General features: G+C 40.8%; 2 protein-coding genes across 33 annotated transcripts in view; both read right to left on the minus strand.

Annotated features, from left to right (window-relative positions):
- The window catches only part of LOC116038544 (zinc finger protein aebp2), a 31,712-nt gene extending 25,831 nt beyond the window's left edge, over positions 1 to 5,881 (minus strand). For 5 of the 9 annotated variants that reach the window (XR_004897857.1, XM_031283037.2, XM_031283040.2 and 2 more), the window contains exons 1-5: positions 5,224 to 5,881; positions 3,893 to 4,103; positions 2,245 to 2,352; positions 1,721 to 1,907; positions 626 to 750 (exon numbers count right to left, since the gene is read on the minus strand). Coding sequence is in view for 8 of the 9 variants with exons in the window: in XM_031283037.2 (XP_031138897.1) it covers positions 626 to 750; positions 1,721 to 1,907; positions 2,245 to 2,352; positions 3,893 to 4,103; positions 5,224 to 5,774 (1,182 nt within the window). In the remaining variant the exon portion in view is untranslated. The remainder of the gene's footprint in view (positions 1 to 625; positions 751 to 1,720; positions 1,908 to 2,244; positions 2,353 to 3,892; positions 4,104 to 5,223) is intronic. The other 4 variants (XM_031283039.2, XM_031283041.2, XM_031283043.2 and 1 more) reach the window with 1 other exon arrangement.
- A 973-nt stretch (positions 5,882 to 6,854) lies between these two features.
- The window catches only part of LOC116038354 (pleckstrin homology domain-containing family A member 5-like), an 85,348-nt gene continuing 72,248 nt past the window's right edge, over positions 6,855 to 19,954 (minus strand). For 11 of the 24 annotated variants that reach the window (XM_036002920.1, XM_036002899.1, XM_036002909.1 and 8 more), the window contains 14 exons: positions 18,298 to 18,360; positions 18,133 to 18,213; positions 16,534 to 16,683; positions 16,295 to 16,396; positions 15,513 to 15,662; positions 14,786 to 14,941; positions 14,239 to 14,362; positions 13,444 to 13,571; positions 11,944 to 12,159; positions 11,672 to 11,827; positions 10,078 to 10,211; positions 9,485 to 9,627; positions 8,602 to 8,701; positions 6,855 to 7,962 (listed from right to left, as the gene is read on the minus strand). In XM_036002920.1, coding sequence (XP_035858813.1) covers positions 8,610 to 8,701; positions 9,485 to 9,627; positions 10,078 to 10,211; positions 11,672 to 11,827; positions 11,944 to 12,159; positions 13,444 to 13,571; positions 14,239 to 14,362; positions 14,786 to 14,941; positions 15,513 to 15,662; positions 16,295 to 16,396; positions 16,534 to 16,683; positions 18,133 to 18,213; positions 18,298 to 18,360 — 1,695 coding nt within the window. In that variant the 3' untranslated portion in view covers positions 6,855 to 7,962; positions 8,602 to 8,609. The remainder of the gene's footprint in view (positions 7,963 to 8,601; positions 8,702 to 9,484; positions 9,628 to 10,077; positions 10,212 to 11,671; positions 11,828 to 11,943; positions 12,160 to 13,443; positions 13,572 to 14,238; positions 14,363 to 14,785; positions 14,942 to 15,512; positions 15,663 to 16,294; positions 16,397 to 16,533; positions 16,684 to 18,132; positions 18,214 to 18,297; positions 18,361 to 19,954) is intronic. The other 13 variants (XM_036002921.1, XM_036002919.1, XM_036002918.1 and 10 more) reach the window with 4 other exon arrangements.

Below are 19,954 nucleotides of genomic sequence, written 5' to 3' on the forward strand. Positions count from 1 at the left end.
CTGCTGGGGCATTTGGGTTAAGTGGCATCGGCACATGCAGTTCAACATCACATCTCCTTAAGTCCTCTAATATTTCCTCATTTATGTCATCAACACATCCATGATTCATGGAAATGTTGTGTAAAACAAGGTCATATTTTTACTTGTATTTATGTATGGTTTGCAAAAATGGGAACTGCTGGGTCCGTGTAGATGAGAGAAGCAAAGTGTTTGCGCGGTGTGCACACTCTACATTACGGCCAAGCATGCGCCCTTAAAATAGCATAGCATCTGAATAACGCGGCACTGACTTTAGACTAGGTTTTCCTGGTCTGTGGCGGAATTGTTTTCTGAAACTGCAAAATAGCACTAGGGAACGTTTGCGCCGGAACACGCCTCCTCTTTTTGCTGAACCGCCCCCGGGAGCGCAAGTTCATTCCCTAATTTACCGGCGTGCGTCTGTGGAGGGAAAAGTCCGCTGTGCGTCGGGTGCAAAATAGGAATGATACATGCATCGGTGTACAAAGTCAGTTGCGCTGGGTGCAAGATAGGGCCCATTGTGTTTCAACCCATTAAAATGGAAACAGGAAGCCAGAGGAAAACACTACAAGACATACAAAAGTAGCAAAGATGCACACGGACTCACCGTGCTGTGGAAGACCACACTGTGGCCATTGCCCACACTTTCGATGTGGGTGGCGAGGTTGAGACAGATGGCCCTGTGGCGGATGGCATCCATGGTTTGGGCATCAAAGAAGTCGTGGGGTCTCGCTGGAGGAGGAGGACAGACTCAGATGAGAGCAGTCAAACAAATATCATACCAGGGTTCCCACTGTGGCTCGATATATCAAAATCTTTGTAACTAACCTAGGTCAGAATCACCTCATCTCTGAAAATGCTTTTCCTTTGAGGTTTTTAAATGCGGCTTTTTTGTTTGTTTTTTTTGTTGTTTTTTTTAAAAAGGAGGTACAACTCCCCATTGAAAGCTGTAGTAATGAGAATCTTATGGTTAACTTTAGTGCTCTAAATAACTCACTGCACATATTCAGTGTTAAGGACACTCGTGGCATTTGAAGTGATTAGAAAACAAGGATTTTGGGCTGAGGTCTATGCAAAGCACTTTGTAGAAACATATCCACAAGTATCACATTAAAAACAGAAAACTTTCTCAAGAGACGGAAATGTATACACGTGGCTCCACAAGAACATTGCTTACAACGTTTGCCACTAATAATCAATCAATCTAAAAGTTATGCTTGGGAAAAAAGTTAGCAATAACCAAGTATACACAAGTTGTTGCTAATGGACTGAAATACGCAAAACCACTGGTGTGGTCTCTTAATGGCCATCAAATTCTTCAACTAAAACTGTACAATTCCCAGTACTGGGAGATATGTGTTTTACGACAACAGTAGGAAACGTTCTATTTGTCTGTAAAATTTAAAATAGGATTTCACGTCACACAGATTTAAACATCAAACACTATGATTACCGGAATTTCAAGACAAGCAGAGGTGTTCAAATAAAAAAAGAACTGAGTTTGCAAAATGCAGACACAGGCCATCTGAGGCAAACCGTACCACAAGGGTGCTAAGTATCAGTATCAACCTGAGCAAACATGACACTACCTCAAAAATGTGTTCAGCTTATAATCCTTCCCAATAACGAAAAGAGGGAAATCACAATGAGAAACATTTTGAAATAGGTTCAGTTTGTGTTTGAGTTCCTGTTTGGTACGTACGTAGGGTACACCTGCGTCTGTTCTTAAGTTTCTTTCTCTTGTTGAGTCCAGCTTTGGAGGGTGACTCCTCCTTGAGTTTGGCCTGGCCAGACATTTTGGAGGAGCTCTGCTGGTTGAAGTGGCTTGGGACATGGCGGGCTAACCCTCCTTGAGAAGCAAAGCTGGCATTGCAGCCACCAACTACACACTGCAGCAGAGCACAAAAACACAGAATATTTGGTATGTTTGCCACTTAACAGGGTAAGATGACATTTTTTTTTTAAACAAACTACTTTTTAACTCATTTTATTTAAATGGCATGGCAGAGTAGGTACTGGTACTTTGATGCATTCATTGGCACATACCATCACTAACACTTCCATACACATAAAGGGAACCGTCATCTGCAGACTTGTATATTAGTCTAGATATGTTGCAACCATAGATATTACACAAACAGAATATTATCATAGCAAAATGCACTGATCATCAGAATGTGGAGAAACAGCTGCAGATGTACATTGTATCAGAGTTAGTGTTTTTACCTTGAAGGGCTTATCTCCACTGTGGGTCAACATGTGTCTCTGGAGCCAACTTTGACTGGTGGACGGTGTGTTATACACCTTACAACCCTTCCATAGACACACAAACACCTGATGGACAAAGAGAGACCGACATGAAGAGAGGAGAGGGAGAAAAGTAGAAAAAAGGGTTAGGTTAGAGGTTAGTTGCCAAGACAGCTTAGAGAGGGGTTGTTGGACAGAAAGACAAAGGGAGATTTCTGGAATTATATACTGTACGTTATAGTCCTAACTTCAATTCTCTGGAGTTTGGGGACTTTCTTTAATGCAGCCTACAGGTGGAAGAGGTCAGAGTGTTTTCTGGTATCTCTTTTGTCTTAGTCAAGAAATAGAAAATGTCAAGATGTGACTGTAAACCTAAATTAATGCATTACATTAACACACATTTTTGCATTGCACATACGGTGAACATTCCATCCTCTTTGTTTTAAACAGTGTACAGCTCTTTTGTATTGTAAATTTATATATTATATTTATGATTCTTGACATTAGTAGCAGGTTTATTTTCTGCTCTCTTACTATGTTTAGGCAAATTCCTTGTATGTGAAAACCTACTTAGCTATAAACCCGTTTCTGAGTCTGACCATCACAGCTGATTACTTTTTCAAAATGTGACAGTGCAGGCTGAACCTAAAAAAACAACAACACATTTTTGTACAATTTTGTACTAATTTAATGGTGCTGCCAACTGGGTGGCATAACGTATCAAGCAATCAATAAAACTGTCAATTCACACAAAATCTGAAAAAAATATCACTTACTGTACTATTGGTATCTAGCAATTTAGAAAAGTTTAGTTTGACATTTTCCAGGTTTTGAGATATGTCTCGACGCCAATAAAATGAAGGTGAATGTAACTTAATTTAATTTTGTTCACAACATTAATAAACTATATTTAAAAAAGTTGAAGAGCAACATCTCTTTCCAAATCCCTGTTACTCAAGATAATTCACAGAACGCAATGTGAACAGTTCTCAAAGGGCAGCCGAAAGTAGTTCCAATGCCACAGCGGTTTAAACCAACCCTTTAAAGGGGCGCTATGCTATCGCTTTTTGCTCGCTTTTTGCTCGCAGGTTTCTTCTTTCTCTGTTCCTCCGACAATGCTTTCCTTGCTTTCTGCTTCTTTTTTGCCGGCTCAGCCATGACGATAGTGTGAAAAACTCCATCGCTACCTTGTTAGCCGGTTCCTGAATGGCCGTATTTGTGCAGTGCCGTGAAGCAATTTGTTGCATCACAAGACCTGATATCACGCGATACTTCCTGACGGCAACTTGCCGGCCCAAAGTTGCAAGGGTGGTTTTTCAGCTCGCAGGCGCTCGGGGGGAGCGAGACGACCACCATTCAATTCGAAAAAAGTCATATAACCATTCCAATGACTCCGAAGCTGTTCAGTTATGGTAAATTAAGCTAAAAAAACTGCATAGTTCCCCTTTAATACTCAATGGTTGCATGCAGTCCACTTGCAGAAAATCGTTCAACTCTGTCTTGGATGTCTGGACTGTCAATCTTAAGCTACGGCAAAAAAATGGGACACTATCTTGCTTTGGCTACCTGTCAGACAGAATAAATGAGATCAATCTGAAGCTTGTCCAAAAGTTTAAAGTCTACTGACCCCTCCTCTCTGCCCATCCACATGAATGCCCCTGATATGCTCTGCCAGATCAGGACTTGAGTTGAAGCACTGTGGACAGAGGTCCCAGCAGCAGGAGTAGGCCACTGTCTTTGCCCCGGAGGAGCTGGCATTGCTCTGTCCGTTCATCATAGCAGGGGTGGAGCGCCCACTTGACACGGTGCTCTCCATCTCCATCAGGGTACTGCTGAGACTAAGAGAGAAGAGAGGGTTAGTGGGTAGAGAGAGAGGAAGAATACAGTCCCATTGTTATAAAACTTGGGTGCTAAGGTCATCAAGAATATCTCCATAGCTTAGATCAGGCTTGCACAGCCCTGAAGAACAGGTGCAAATATTACAAGCCACATTGAATATCACCATGCATGAAAGCCTTCAGGCTGCATCTGATTTTCCATGCATGCCACTTCCATCACTCATGCCAAATCAATTATATTGCTGTATTCAACGCTCCTAGATACTAGATTATTAATTTGCTGTGCTGTCAACATCTCCAAAGGGCTCATAGGCAATTAGTTTACTCTCATTCGACAACTGTCTGTTACTTGTTACAATGTCTAGTCTTTTTGTCTAGTTTTATTAATGGAATCTGTAGATGTACCTTTCAATAAATGCTACTGTCCTTTGGATGTTTGACTTCACTGTGCATAATTATGTATGTGCAAAGTTGAACACTAGAAAGCTGTTTTAATATTCATCTGCTGAAAGTGGAAAGTTTATATCTGTGCTCATCTTAAATCTGAGTTGAAGACCTATACCTACTAGATGATTGTGTGACAGAACTAGTTTGGAATCCAAAAATTGTCCAAAAAGTTATCTTAAACTACCTCCAAAAATATGCTGAAAATTGACTTTTCAGTGAAGTAGGAGTACATCTCACATTCAACAGTGAAAGTTTTAAATAGCCTTAAGTATATAACAGTTAGTATATATACACTTTTGTATATTTGCATATACATAGTTTCTGGATTTTTCAATGTGGGAGGAGTAGATGTAGATGCATTTTAAGGTAGCGTTAGTTTTTTTGTGGGAAAACCATAACACAATTATTCAAGCAGAGCATTTTAATGTTTTTAAAACATCTTTAATGTTACGAGTTGTTATGAAAATATGACAAGTTAAAATGAAAATGAATGAGTGGGGTGATTTGATAACATTTTTGGTTTAACATAATTGAGTAGCCTACATTTTTACATAGCTTGACCTATTAAGTATAAAAACTCCAATTAGAGCTAATTGTTACTGAGGATGGGGTGAAAGGACTAGCTAACTGTCCGTAGCTACTGACCCAATTGACCAAGAAGAACTCGACCAACCTGTCCTCTGAGTCCATACGGCTCAACGGTTCACCATCCGAGGATGACATCTCCACACTCGGCCGCCTCTTGTCGCCCAGCTCCCCGCTCCCGCCGCTGGGTTTCTCACCATCTTCACAAACTGTTTTGCTCTTTTCGCAGTTTATCCCCGAACCCTGGCTGTCCTCGCTTGGTTCCTCCTTTGCTTCTTTCAATGCGTTATCGTTGGCTGGTTCGTTGTTAACGCTACCTTCTCCGGGGATTTGCTGTATCTCCTGCTTTAGCTCCGGGTCCTCAGGAGCGACTGTAGCCACTTGGGTCACCGTTGCAGCAGCACTGTCCTCTGTCACCGCCTCCCTCTCGGCCTTGTCTGCCGATGCAGCGGGCTTCTCTTCGCCGGCCCCCGTGTTCACCTCTTCCATTTTCGGTTTTACGCTGCTGCGTGGTTCCTCGGTTTCCGGTTCTGCGAGGCCCTTTTCTTTCTCCTCGCCGTTGTCCTCGTTTGTCTCTGTGGGCGTTACATCGTTCTCAACACTCAGTGCGGGTGTTCCTTCTGGAGCCGCAGCAGCCATTTCTGCGGCGTACGTGCCGTGGGACACTTTCGGTATTAAAATTTACCCGTGGCACCCACAAATGCTTCACTGCAGAAGAAGGGCTGGGTCAAATCACACTGCTCTCTGATTGGTCAGAGGCGGCACGAGGAGGAGAAACTGACGTTGGTATTTAAACTTCCCATGTGTTTCCAAAATCACACAGCTTATCACAAATATGCAATTATTATGCAATGTAATCCCTGTTTACTACAGCAAAGGTTCCCAAATTAGGCCAAGGGAGCTTCCTTCAGGCATCATGCACATTAACTTTAGATCAGTTTTAGTATCAAAATGTATCGGCTGAGGGTCTTGGACAGTAGTAACGTGTTTATTCGTGGTTCATAATTTTTACTAATGCTACTAATGAACATTTGGGTTACCATGTTGTAAAAAAGTCCCTTTAGTTGGTTCATCTTCCTCCAGCATGACCACTTCCCTTCTGGAAAAGCCTGCGAAGAATCTGGACCAAATCTTATCAACATTTATAACTCCTTATGGCTCAAAGTGTTAAATCCACAAGCATTTGTTAATAGATATTTATTACTAATTTAACCAATGCTGGATTACCAACCGAGCAAAATGAGCCACTGGCCTGGCTGGGACCCAACAACAAAAATGTTGCTCGGAAGCAAACAAGTTAATCCGGCTATGGCTATTTGGAAATATGGACCATTACCCCTCTGGTTTGTTGTGTAGCATAACAAAACATTTCAGAAACAAAGGATATGTTGTGTTCATTTATGACAACTATAAACCGGAGTAATCCAATTTGGGCTCTATGAAAAATGTCTCCATTAGAGCAGAATGACCACAAGAGGGAGCCATAGTTCCATATTTAAACATATACAAAAATATACATTCACCTCAATCTGTACCCTACAAATGACCCGTACTACATTTCACTGTTTCTGATAAAGTTCATCATTTAATTATTAGTCCCCTATTCATGCATAAATCTCTAAATGTTAACCTGAAATCTAGAATATGCTTTTCAATATTTCTCAGCTTGTCCTCTAAAGCTGGCTACAGTGGTGGTAAAGAACAAAATGCAGCCGCTTGTTAAGAACAGCAACATTTATTTAACATGATATAAAACAGATGGAATATGAACATTTGCAAATCAAATCTAGTATGTAACCATATGTTGGATACATCCTCCCATCCTGTTGTACCATGTACATTATATACACAGTAGACCTCTGATAATTACACTTTGTACACACAAAGTAAAATCCTGGATCCACATGTTTTTTTTATTGCTTTTTACATGTGCTAATCCTTTTTTTTTTGTTCAAAGACTTCAAACCAACATGTCATAAAATAGAACCAAACTCTGATTGTTTTTCCTTCTTTGTTTAAATATATCTCTCAGCAATAAAAAAAAGAAAAAAAAAGACAGTATAGAGTGACTTAAACATTCACATATGTGTCGGCAACAATGCGACAGGGACTGCAGAAGATCCCATTTTTAAATAATTACAACCCAGAAACAGGAGAAATAACAAATAATCTGTCTGCCACAATAAAGTGGCTCCTCCTTTTATTATAATGGATACATCTCTTATAAACTCAACTTTCATATCGACAAATGTTCTTTACAATAAATGGATAAATATGAATGGTTAGCTAATGACCGATGTCTGAAAGACAAACTGAGTGACATAAAAAAGACTTAAGCGAGTTGAAATTATGTCAATAATAAATTGAAACCTTTTTAGGACAGGTACTGAAACGTGTATGAAAAATGTTGCCCAAACATTTTGTCACAGGCCCTTAGGCTCAAAACAGAGCTCAGTCTATTAGCCTCAAATATATATATACAGACAGACGTTGGCCCAGATTCAAACAAGAACCTAATAAAACCATATAAATAATGAAAATAACATTAAAAACCTTGTAAAAACTGATAATAGAACTGCAACAATAACGGTATCAAAGCTGTATTGGGTGGCGCCCCAAAGAGGGGAAATAATAGAAATGTCACAGAGAAAGTGTTGTAAGTGGCATAAGAGCTTAAGACGTCACAGTGAGCATACGGAGTAGGCAGTTCCCCTCTCTGTAGGCCGTGGCCTTGTGCTGATGTCCCTGGGGAAGTTTTCAGGAGCATCTTTACACCTCCACTGCTCTTTCCTTCATGTGTAGGTTTTCACTGAGGCCAGAGCCTGTGCTACAGAAAGAGAAAGTGAGATTTTATTATGGGGGCAAAGATCAAATTATGCTACAAAAATAATAACAGACAATGGATACGTAACATAGTTCTCCTATTCACTCAGTGGCCACTCTATTAGGTACACCTGTACCATGTAATGCAATCCAATACGGTCTACGTTTTTGATGCCTATAATGTTCAGTTTTTGTTCACACTGACATTGAGGTGTTAATTCAATTATATGTTTTAGTATTGAGGTGAAAGGAGGAGAAAATCAGATATCACGATAGTATTGACCAAATACCTTGATGCCGATACTGCAACCATTTTGTAGGGTTGACTATTGGTGCTTTAACAAAATATTGTTAATTTTGCCCGTGCATTAGATTGTAGGTGTTCCTAATAAAGTGGCCACAGAGTGTATATTACAGTCTACAATCACTACTATCACAGACTACAAAAATTACCACAAGATGAGAAAGAAATGTGATTCTATAGCAACCCAGGATACATACAAACACATCTAAATGGTTTCCTCTCTTTTTACATAATTCTTCATCAATCCCTTCATTCTGACATGCTTTTTATCCCCAGAGACAACAATTCATACACTGAGCATTGTGAGTACGGACAAAACAGGTTGATGAAGGCCCTTACTGGTGCTACTACACACACATGAAGTGAGACCCATCAGTGAGTTGAGGGTGTGTGTTAGGAGACTGTGATAGGGGTGGGGAAGATGACGACAGGCTTTTCACTGCAATGAAACAGAGCAACATGTCGAACACACGCAGACACACACAAAACAAATTACATCAGAAGCTAAATGGCCAAACAACACAGAAAATAATCACTGAAGTCAATGAAATTAATCAAGAAACTCCTGAGACCACAATGATAAATGACTGAACACATACACAATGGAAGCAGCTGCAGTTTGATAAGCCACAATAAAAAGTAGGGAGCTTAAAAGCTGGAGTGCGGAACCTTTGTTTCCCCTCTCTGGCAGTGAGAGTAATCATACAAACACTGTCGACCTGCTAAAGAATAGCAGTGGGATTCCTATTAATGCCGCATCGCTGTGGTCTCTCTGCCCTTCCTGCCTGTCAAGGTACTGGGTAATACAGATACACTGACATACAGTGTAACCAATCAGAGAGCCAGAATAAGCAGCTACACTGTGAAGAACTGTAAGTAAGTGAGCAAGGTTGGTTGACGGCACTTCGTATACTGCTCATGTAACAACGTTGTGGAGTTATTAAACCGCTCGTTCTGAGTCCAAATAGGCTGTGTCAGCATTCTTCCAGGGCACTAGCATGGGAATGTCGCCATAGCCACCAGACACCATAACTCTGGTATACTGAGAAATACAGACAGCTTTCCCAGGGCGGCACTGGGCTTAATCAGCATTGTGTGAACTTGGCAAGGGCTTGAATGTAACACATTCATTTAAATGTAAAGGTTCCGCACTCTAGTTATAAGAACACTAGCTTCTGTTTTATCACATGCAACCCCGCCCCCCTTCTCTCTAGAGATGTACCTGCTACAAGTTTGCTGCGTTTGGATGCCTCTGCTGCCAGCTCGTAGGAGATATTAATCATCTTCTCTTTCTCCTGTACGGTAACCTCAACTTCAGTCTCCTCCTCTGGGCTTAGAGCCATACTAGGCAGCACATTCTGCATGCTGGGAGCACACATACACATACAATATAGTCTCTGTAATATACAGTATACAGACTTAACTTTAAACTAAGTTTCAGAATAAACACAGTTACCCTAGGACAGAGAAGCTATCTCATTTAAATCAATTCAAAAGGGCTGACATCTAGAATAAAACGTCACAGTGGATAGGAGGTAAGAGCATGGGCTTTTCTGCACATCTAAGGCACTCATCTGCATGGGAGGAACACACAGGCAGGCAGTGTGGCCTCTTTTAAGTTTTCTATAGTGATGTCCTGCTATGACCCCAAACGTACCCCTATGCAGAGGTCATGCATGACCTCTGCTGGGAAATATCAGTGCTCACCTAGCCAATTGTCCAAAGGATGCTTACCTAAAATCAATGATCTGAACAGCTTTATCCTTGTTAATATAAAGAGTTTCTGGTACAGAAGGATGACGATGATGTGTTTACCTGTTTTTGGCTATGAGGGCTTTGATGCGATCAACTTTCCTCTGCTTATCAGCCTCCTGCTCAGGGCTCAGAGCCTCTTCGGGGTCTGACTCCACATAACGCTCAGGAATCAGCACTTTGTCAGGCACAGAAAGCTGAAGAAACACAACACAAAGAAACATTTGATATACTACTATGTGCTTTACAAATAAAAATAAAAAAAAACACCACAAGCTAAAAATGTGCAGATATAAATCAGAAAATGACACTTAAGTAGTAAGTAAATAAGTAAACAGATGATCGTCATTGTCATTATCAGTACAGGGAGACTGTTGCACATTATGGGTGTGTAAGAACTAACTGGAGAATCACTGTTGGCTTTGTCCTCGAGCGAGAAACACTTAATGTGAGACAATCTGCAGCATGCAGAGATCAGTTGGGAAAATAAGCTGTAAGGAGTTTATTGATGTAATCGTAATAAAGGGCATGCAATCTTGTAAAAACAGCAAGAAGCAACTTCAAATTAAGTGCCTATGAAAAGATTTTAGTATCAGGGGTACATACAGTGTCATGCACATGCCTTTGGAAAAATTCCTGCCTACAGTGTTTTGCGACTTTACAGTTTGGTAGATTGATTTCTAAAAATGTATATGTTATGTAATAACAATAAAGTAATTCATTTCTAAGGAAGGCCTGTAAGTGTGGAATTGCAGTGATTAAAATATAAATCTTTAGTTGTTTTTGATGGTTCTTCATCTAGTTAACACCAAAGGATACTTAAAATAATACCTGTCAAATAAGACACAGATTTGTATTATTTCCCTGATAATTTGCTACAGTATATGCACATTCATTAAAGCTACAGTTGGTAACTTTCATAGTTTTTTGTCATATTTGCTGAAACTGTCACTATATCCTGACAGTACTACATGAATCAGATCATCTGTGAAAAAAATCTCTGCTTCCTGCTGGTGCTCCTAATGGCATAAGGAAACCAACTAATCAGAGTCAAGGAGTCTCTAACGCAGTGGGACTAACTGCTCGTAAACTGTGGTCAAACTGTAAAACTGGGCAGCGCTGATCAGATATGAATCAAGATTCTGTTACTGCATTGCCTATTTTTTAGCCTTAGATGTTTTAAATAGGCAATGGAGTAACTAATCTTGATTCATATCTGATCAGAGCTGCCTAGTTTTACAGTTTGACCGCAGTTTACGAGCAGTCATTGACAATGCGTTAGAGACTTCTCTGCTCCAATTGTTTTTTTTCCTTGCAAATGCTGTTAGGAGCACTAGGGGGAAGCAGAGAAACATGATTGTTTTCACAGATCATCTGTCTCATGTGCTACTTTCAGGATATAGTGACAGATTCAGTAAATATGACAAAAACTTATTTTTATAAAAGTTACCTACTGAACCTTTAAGCATGTGTTTAATGAGTGTGATGTTTAGGTAACAAGAGGTGTTTTAATTGCAGTAAAACCATGTAATTGTGTTAGTTATTAGAGTAGTGGTATTAAGAATCTAATCCACAATAATAGATAGTGACGTTGGTAAACATTTCCTAAATAATAAAATGAGCCCTCTCAGTCTGATGAGTACAACAGCCAACTTACCTCTCGGTCCACATTTAAGTGGTCAGCCTCGGCTTCTTTGAGACGGGCAATCTCCTCGGCGGGCGTCTCCTGCTCGCTCACCACCTCCTGCTGCCTAAGTGAGGCCTCCAGCTCCTGAATGTCACTGCTTATCCCCTCATCCCTGCGTCTAGGGGACTAGAAAAGACAGGAAAAAAACGGGACAAAAATGCAGAGAAATCAAGTCACCTGACAGGTTTCCAGGATTTTATACTCTCAGTGCTGCCTTAGTGTCTGCAGCAGTCGCTCAATACCTGCATGCTGCGAAAATGGTTTTCTTTAGTAAATGAGTGACTGCGAGAGGGCGTGTTCTCCTGGTTGCTACCCCGGATATGGAGGCTTTTCTTTTTCTCCCTGAGGGCACCCTGCTGGTGGCGGCGAATCCTCTCCAGCTGCTCCTCCACGCTCATCCTGGGCCGGCTGCTCTCCACAGCACACAGCTGCTGCTCTACCGCGCTGCGTGGACGCTCCTGTTATCCAGAGAGGACAACCACAGACATGCACGCACACCACAGAGGGATACAGAAACAACACACACAATAAATAGAAGTTAATAATACTGTAGCATGCTAGAAGACAAATGTCACTATCGTACATTTTTACGACGCAGAGCCACAGTTTGGGTGTGTAGCTAAGTGGCGTCATCTTGTGGTTGGATCAGATTTCATAATGCAGCAATATTTGCAGTGAATACGAGGTATTGTTGAAAAAAAACAACTGCATCTTCTCTGCCAATACTGCTAATTGCACTGCAACGTTTTACTTCTTTAAAGACAGGTCAGGATTTACATAATAACCACAATAATGCAATGGCTATTTAACATTCCGTCTCTAAGAATCAAAACCTGGCTGGCTGCTGTGCACACACATGCTCCTGCTGGCACACATGGGTGCACTCAGAGAGGCTGGGGCCCGTTAATGCCTGAGCAGGAGAGGCTGATGATGTGAAGTGAACTGAAGATAACTTGCTTTACTTTCTTGTCCCATGCTGGAGGGTCTGGCAGGTCTGGATTCTGTCCAGAGCCCGAGGATGCAGCCTCCACTGTCCAGATTGTTCAAGAGGCTGGTATCCAAGGGCCTGAGCTGAACTCTAAAGGTCTGTGACACACTCTCTTACAACCATAGAGTACAAGGCCGACAGGGAGGATTACTGTATGTATGTGTGCTCAGCTGACATTTCACAAAGTTCACGTAGGTTCATTCATACTATATGTCTATCTTTTCTTCAAACATATACAGACACAATAAAAACAGGACACACCCTACAGTGTGGTGCACTAATGACATGGTTAGTATATTTAAGTTGACAGTGTTCGTGGCTGGAAACTGTATAAACCAAGCTTGGCATCTATTTTATGACAGCCTGGTTTTAGGAGCATGAGTCACACCCTGGCCACGTGATGTGGCCTCTTCTGCAACTTTCAACCAACAGCTTAATAACCAAAACAGACAATTAAGAGGGGAGTAAACGCATTCAAGAAAATTAAGTGGTGGCTAGTTTGCTGCTGCCCAACAGGAGGTTTACAATGACGACATAACAAGAAAAGAAAACGAGCAAAAAGCAATCATTGTTATTATTATTGTTTTTCTACTTCTTATCAACAAAGATGTCTGGTTTGCCACACAGGAAAATAAGTGCTAGATAGTTTAGCCCTTTTTACATTTTAAAGTTAGTTCCTGACAACTGATGGCAATATCTGGCAGCATCCGGTGGTCCATAAGGTTAAAACATGCTAAGAACAATTGGCAGTTACCATTAGACTTCCCATCCTGAGGTCAGGCCTCTTGCTCTTCCTTAAGGTAACATATGAAGCTATGGAGGAAGACTCAGGTACTGGAGATTTGGTCCTGGGTGGGACAATGCCAACTGGGTAGGACAGCCCTAGCAGGTAAAAAAGACAAGATGTCAGTTAGCCACCTGGTTAAATGGCTTTTACACAACACATTAGTAGCAATTCACTAGAGACTAGTATATTTTAGGAAAGATATTGTTATATAAGAACTGAGTTTGCACAATATTAAAATACAGTGTGTACGTGTCATTACAGAAAAGTCCTAAGCTTGTACTTAAAAGTATGAGAATTTACCCATCAGTTTGCTAATTAATTTCTTAAGTTTGCCGGATAGAATCTTCTGTGTATCAAGTTTAACCCTGGGAATGTAAAATCGGGCTTTAAGTACACTTTAAGTAACCCTAACTACCGACAATAACAGTATTTCACGCAGAATTTGCAGCATCAGCTGGTTGCTACTATTGATTGTGTGGCACTGTGGAACAAGTGAGGAGCTACAGTGTAATCATTCAACTTCAGAGCAGCTGTGCTAGCGGTTTCACTGAATCAAGGCCAATTTGCTCTTTCCTAAACCACCTTTTCACAGAGAATGTATGGTGACATTAAGTCTAAATAAAGTCGAGTTGATAGGATAAGTTATCCCAGAACTGATACACAAACCTGAGCAGTATTGTGATTCACACAATGTAAAATTAAATTAAATCAAATCAAATTTATTGGAAAACTGCACAGTTATCAGAAACTGGCGTAATGTACCTTTGTTTCCAGAATGTTCTCTATCAGATGGGTGTTCAGATCTGTCCTCTCCATTGCTCTCATCCACTTCGGCCACTGTGGTGAGCTCTGGTTCACTCTTATACAGCCTGTAGTCTGGGCCCTGCCGATGAAAAAGAAAGAACAAGTTTAACACATACATACATACTGATTTATAAAACACATTATTTTACAGCCAAATACAAAAGTAGGCAGCAACCAGACATGGCTTAGTTTGCAACCAAGGAGTGAACACAACAAAATCCCTACATTTCAACAACACACAGGAGGGAGACAGAAGACAAGAAAGCAACTCAATTAAAAAGAGAAAAAAATAAACGTGAATAAAGATTCATCCTTAACTAAAAAAAAAAGATGATGGAAGATGACATCATGTAAAATAAAGGGATGTGATCCAACCGAAAACAACCCAAATGACATGAAATGTCTGTCAAAATGAAAGTGAAAACCATCACAGTGGGCAATGACGTGTGATGACACACAGATGAGGGCAGGGTCAACCATGAGGTCAACGAGTCAACAAGCTTACGCTGTGCGTGCCATTCCTATGATTGGCCTTCCTGTCCTCCGGCCTGTGGAGTGATGAAGGGCGCACACCAGCATGAGAGGGCATAGGGGGCACGTTGGGGGGGTTGGGCTCATAGGACTGGGGTAGGGGTGGCCGTGGGGGTACCGAGTCCTCCTCCTGGGGATTATACAGGGCATGACAGGACAGGTAGCACGGTGACACATGGCGCCACCATCTGGTACAGAGTAGTTCTGGACCACACGATGGGCCAACCAGCTGATCAGCCAGAGAGAGAAAGCTCCACATGCTGTTACAGAGTGACTGACACATCCACTCAGCTATATCACCTATATCACTCATACTGTCCATAAGTAGGGCTGGCAGGAGATCTGGGTAAAGAAAACTGTACGACTGCAACTAGAGAGAAACATTCAACATGCAAACAGAGAAACATTCCCTTACAGTGGAATCTTCAAATTGCTTGCTTTGTCGGATCAACAGTCCAAAACCCAAAGATATTCAAATTACAATGATATTAAAAAAGAGAAAAGGAACAAATCATTTGAGAGACTGGAACCAGCACATTTTTTGCCATTTTTGCTTGATAAATGACTTACAGGTTAAATGATTATCAAAACTGTTGTTGATTCATTTTCTATTGATTAATTCATTAATCGATCAAATGACTAATTGTTTCAGTGCTGGAGAACAGCATGACCAAGTATGCTGTCTGTTAGTGGTGCCTCACCTCATGCTTGCTGAAGTTGTTCTTGAGCCCATACAAGTTCATACCATCTGCAATTCTCTGAGCTTTATGTTTATTGAGGGCCTCCATCACATCTTGAATCCTCCAAAGTTCTTTCTGGATGCAGACGTGCTGTTGGCTGGGAGGCTCCGTCTGGGTCAGCACAGAAAACATACACAAATTACCAGATAATACCTAAAGATTAACTTGGATTTCTGGACACAGGGAGAAGCAGAAGAGCAAGAGAAACCAATGCGTAATTATCTCATCCTTACTGATGACACAGACAGGTTTGTCTGAGAGTGAAGGGCACTTAAGAAGAGGATGTCCAGGCTCCCTGCTGGCCCTCTGACTTCTCTACTGCTAATTAGCACTGGCTCTGACTCATGCTCAACCAGGAATAACTGTTAGAACAGTTTCTCTCTGTCTCTTCACTTCTCCCGTGATGAAGGACAAGATAAAAGACAGACTTAATTAAGACATGCTCTATCATCGCTACAGTCATCAATCACTCCCTACGTTTCTTTGATCTCTCAGTTACCTCCGTCCACACTGCAGCTAAGGGCACTAGAGCACATAAATCGTCTTTTTCCCCAAAGTCAAAGAAAGTGTCTACAAAAAGGATGACTAGTAGGTGTTCAATGGAATTTGCCAACTTTTCAGCTTTCTTTGAAGCTTTGCAGTGCATGTAGCCCAACCAAAGTCTGACTATTATGCCATGCCAGTGTTAACACAAGCGGTGCAAGATTAGAGCAGCTCAGCTTCAGTCTCAAGAATGATCCTACCTGAGGGCTTCCCAGTGCTTCAAGCTGCTCCAGGAGGTTGTTCTTAGCCAGAGACACATCTCTTTCCAGCTTGTCATACTCCCTCCATGACTGCTCCAACTCCTGGTTTGGAATAGATACACTTTGTGAATGACAATGTAAAAAAAAAAAAAATATAGCCTATATATTATCTTACTAGCACTCCTGAAGAAAGAAAACTTCAGTGTCCAACATGTGCGTGTATGTACTGTATTACTCACAGCTGTAATTCTGGAGAGCTCTCTGCAGGTGCTGAGCAGACCGCTCTGCAGCAAGTCTCTCTGCTGGATAACACTCTGCATGGCAGCAGGGTTATCAGAACCCATCTCTATCTCCTGGCTGGCTGAAAGCAGTGCGGTCTCCAGGGTGTGCTGAAGGAACACACAATATAACAAATACACATACAGCATGAGTATGTCATTTGTCACTGTAACCTTTTAGATCAGCTAATACAGTCATATTGGATGATTAAGCCTCTCCATTTCTTGCCAATAACCCTTTTAGATCCCATACGTCTTTGGCCTGGTCCTAACAGACTCTCATACATTTCGGGAGGAGCCAGGCTAATACATCTTGCAAAGGTATTAAATTAAGAAAAAAAGTAAGGCTGCAAGTAACTTATTTTCTTTATTGGTGAAACTGTGTCTTGTTTTTTGTGATTAATCAAGTGATTGTTTCGTCTATAGAATACCAAAAATAATGACAGAGGCCCATCAGTAAAATCGTAAAAACGAACAAAAACTCAAATTGGAGGACCTTGAACCAGCTGTTGTTTAGTATCCTTAGTTGAGCAATTACTTCATTCCTTAATCCATAACCTAGACTGTGGATTTATTGTCTGTCAAACATGACAAAAACAATTAATAAGCCAATTATTTCAGAACTTAATTTGAATATGTTATGGTTTATTTTGTTGTTTTAATGGGCATGGAGGTAACTTCAAATGGACTACAGATTATGCTAATGCCGCGTTCTATTTACCTCGGAACTCGGAAACCTCAACTGGGAATGACGTCATACCCGAGTTGAATGCGTTCTATTTAAAAAGTCGGATTTTCATTGTTTTCATTAGCTCTAGCCCGGTTAGCTATTGTTAGCAACCAGTTGATAACAACGCATTACGCCGTTTTTTGTGCATGCAAACAACGTAACAACATGTCCACAGATAGAAGTTGGACATGCCTGTGTGAACGACTGATTTAGTGAGACACAAATAAGACATAAGTGCTTATAACTTTATGTTACTGCAGCTTTCACAACCGTTGATACAGGGAGCAGCCACGTTGGATTTTGAGCTCGCGCTCCTGCGAGGTTGTACGAGTTAGGTCAGGGGGCGTGTTTACGACTTTGACCTCGTAAAAACAGAGTTGCGAGGTAAATAGAACGCGGCATAAATGTCACACTTTGTTCAGTGATTTCAGTGACTCCAATGTTGAGTTAGATATGGTGAATAAACGCTGTTCTTGCAGTGTACTTCAAACTTAATATTTTTCTCTGATGTCAACACTGCACAGCAACCACAGTCTGCTGATGGTGAGCAGTCAGATATGCTAAATATGACATGGCTATGTAGTAGCCAGTAGTTAACAGGTTAGCAAGTAGCTAGGCCATAGTTATGCATTATAACAGATAAACAAGACTATTTTTCTCTCTCTTTCTCAGTGTTGTGCAAATGTTTTAACATAAGCTATTCTTAGTATTTAAACTTAAATATATACTATGTATTCTTTTTAGTTTTTTTCCCATTTGGCACCACACTCTTGTAAGCAACCAGTGTTTTGTGAGAATGTAATGATGACAGATGTGCAGTGTTGAGTCACCTTCTCTCTGTACAGCTGCTGAAGTTTGTCCTCCTGTGTCCTCACCGCTTTATCCTGCTCACACAACCTGCTAAGTTTGGTCTGAAGAGAAAACAATAAAAAGTTGTGACCCATCATGTATAGTTAAATGGACCATCATGTGGGAGAGCGCAACACTGAACTTACATCAATGTCCACTTCTTCTGGCATACATGTATAGGCGCGCTCCCTGTAGTCTTCTGGACTCAACTGTGAAGACAGACAGAACATTAGACAGAGACACCAAATATGTACATACACATTAGAATCTGGAGATCTAATGCAGTGTCACAACAAGGCTCTCTCACTGAGCCGTGGGATTTGTCCTTGACTCATATTTCCCTGAATCAGACAATCTAAGTTAGCAAACCAAACAGTGGGAGAGCAGCCAGTCTAAACAGTCTCTTCTCTGATGATTCTGGTGCCTCGTGTTTCATCACCCACGTTTGTTTGTATCCATCAGCACAACACAGTGGTTTTATTGGAAATGCAAGGGGTACGCATTTAAAACAATCTTGCTTACTCAACTCTAGAGTCAGCGCATAAGCTGGGTCCACCAACTGTGTTTTCTCCAGCACTTTCTCTGCAGCTAGATGGTCCAAGGACTCTGCCTGTCTGTGGTGCACTGAGTGTGTGTTGTGTTGCGTTAAGTGCAGTATTACTTTAAGATATTCCTGAATAATGACATAACCGCAGATATTCTTAGGACTTTTTACCGTACAGTAGTAATGCTTAGGACAATTACATGTAAACAGCCATTTAGTTACTTAAATCCAGACAAAAGCAGTTCAATGACTGTATTGCAGTTACTTCTACAATAGTTTATACTATTAGAACACCTATGTTTATTATATACATTACATCTAATTTGATGTAGTTACAAAAGCAAGTAAAGACCGCTAAACATGTCCTTCTCTCCAGTTTTATTACATCTACTCACCATCTACTTATTTTAAAGAAGAAAAAAGTCACAGTGCTCAAACGGAAATTATATCAACTGCATTGGATCCCATGTTTCCAGAAAATCCATTCAACACAATGTTTCATCATTCATCCACTCTTCTAAATCTTAAAAAAAATACATGTATAGTCCATAAACATAAGGACAGTTACATATCTTAGTGCTGTTTTGTGTTTGTACTCAGATTGGATATGAAATGAGAGAATCACTACATCAAGGTCAAAGTGCCAACTTTCAGCTTCCATTTACATCTTTATTGGGCACCCCTAAATTAGGGGAACCCAGATTAATTGAATTAAGTAGGCTAATCATACTAAATTATACTTAATATTTGGTTTGAAACTCTTTGCAGTCAATGACTGGCTAGTCTACAACCTACAACCTACAGACATCATCTTCCCTCAGACGCTCCGCCAGGCCTGAACTGCAGCCATCTTCCCTTCTTGTTTGTTTTAGGGCTTTTTGCTTTAAGTCTGTTCTACACTCCAGCAAGTGAAACACATGATCATATTACATATCTGTTGGGATCTAAAAACATTGGCTGCCTTAGTCATACAGTGTTTAGGTTCATTACCCTGCAGTTTAAAAAAAACCTTACAGCTAAGAGACGGCACTTTAACTTCATAGACTTCAATATTTAATTTCAAATCCAATATGCTGGTCTACAGAGCCAAAATAACAAAAAATGACTCACTGGTCAAATAGTTTTTAGACTCTACTGTATATCAATGTTCCACACTCACACCTGCACTCTTTCACACATATTTTAACACCTTTTTCCTCAGCTGAACCACACAGTACAGTTAAAGCAAGTGGGACCTGAGAACCACATGGCATTCCACA

This window comes from Sander lucioperca, chromosome 7, assembly GCF_008315115.2.
Source record: "Sander lucioperca isolate FBNREF2018 chromosome 7, SLUC_FBN_1.2, whole genome shotgun sequence".
Classification (NCBI taxonomy): Eukaryota; Metazoa; Chordata; class Actinopteri; order Perciformes; family Percidae; genus Sander; species Sander lucioperca.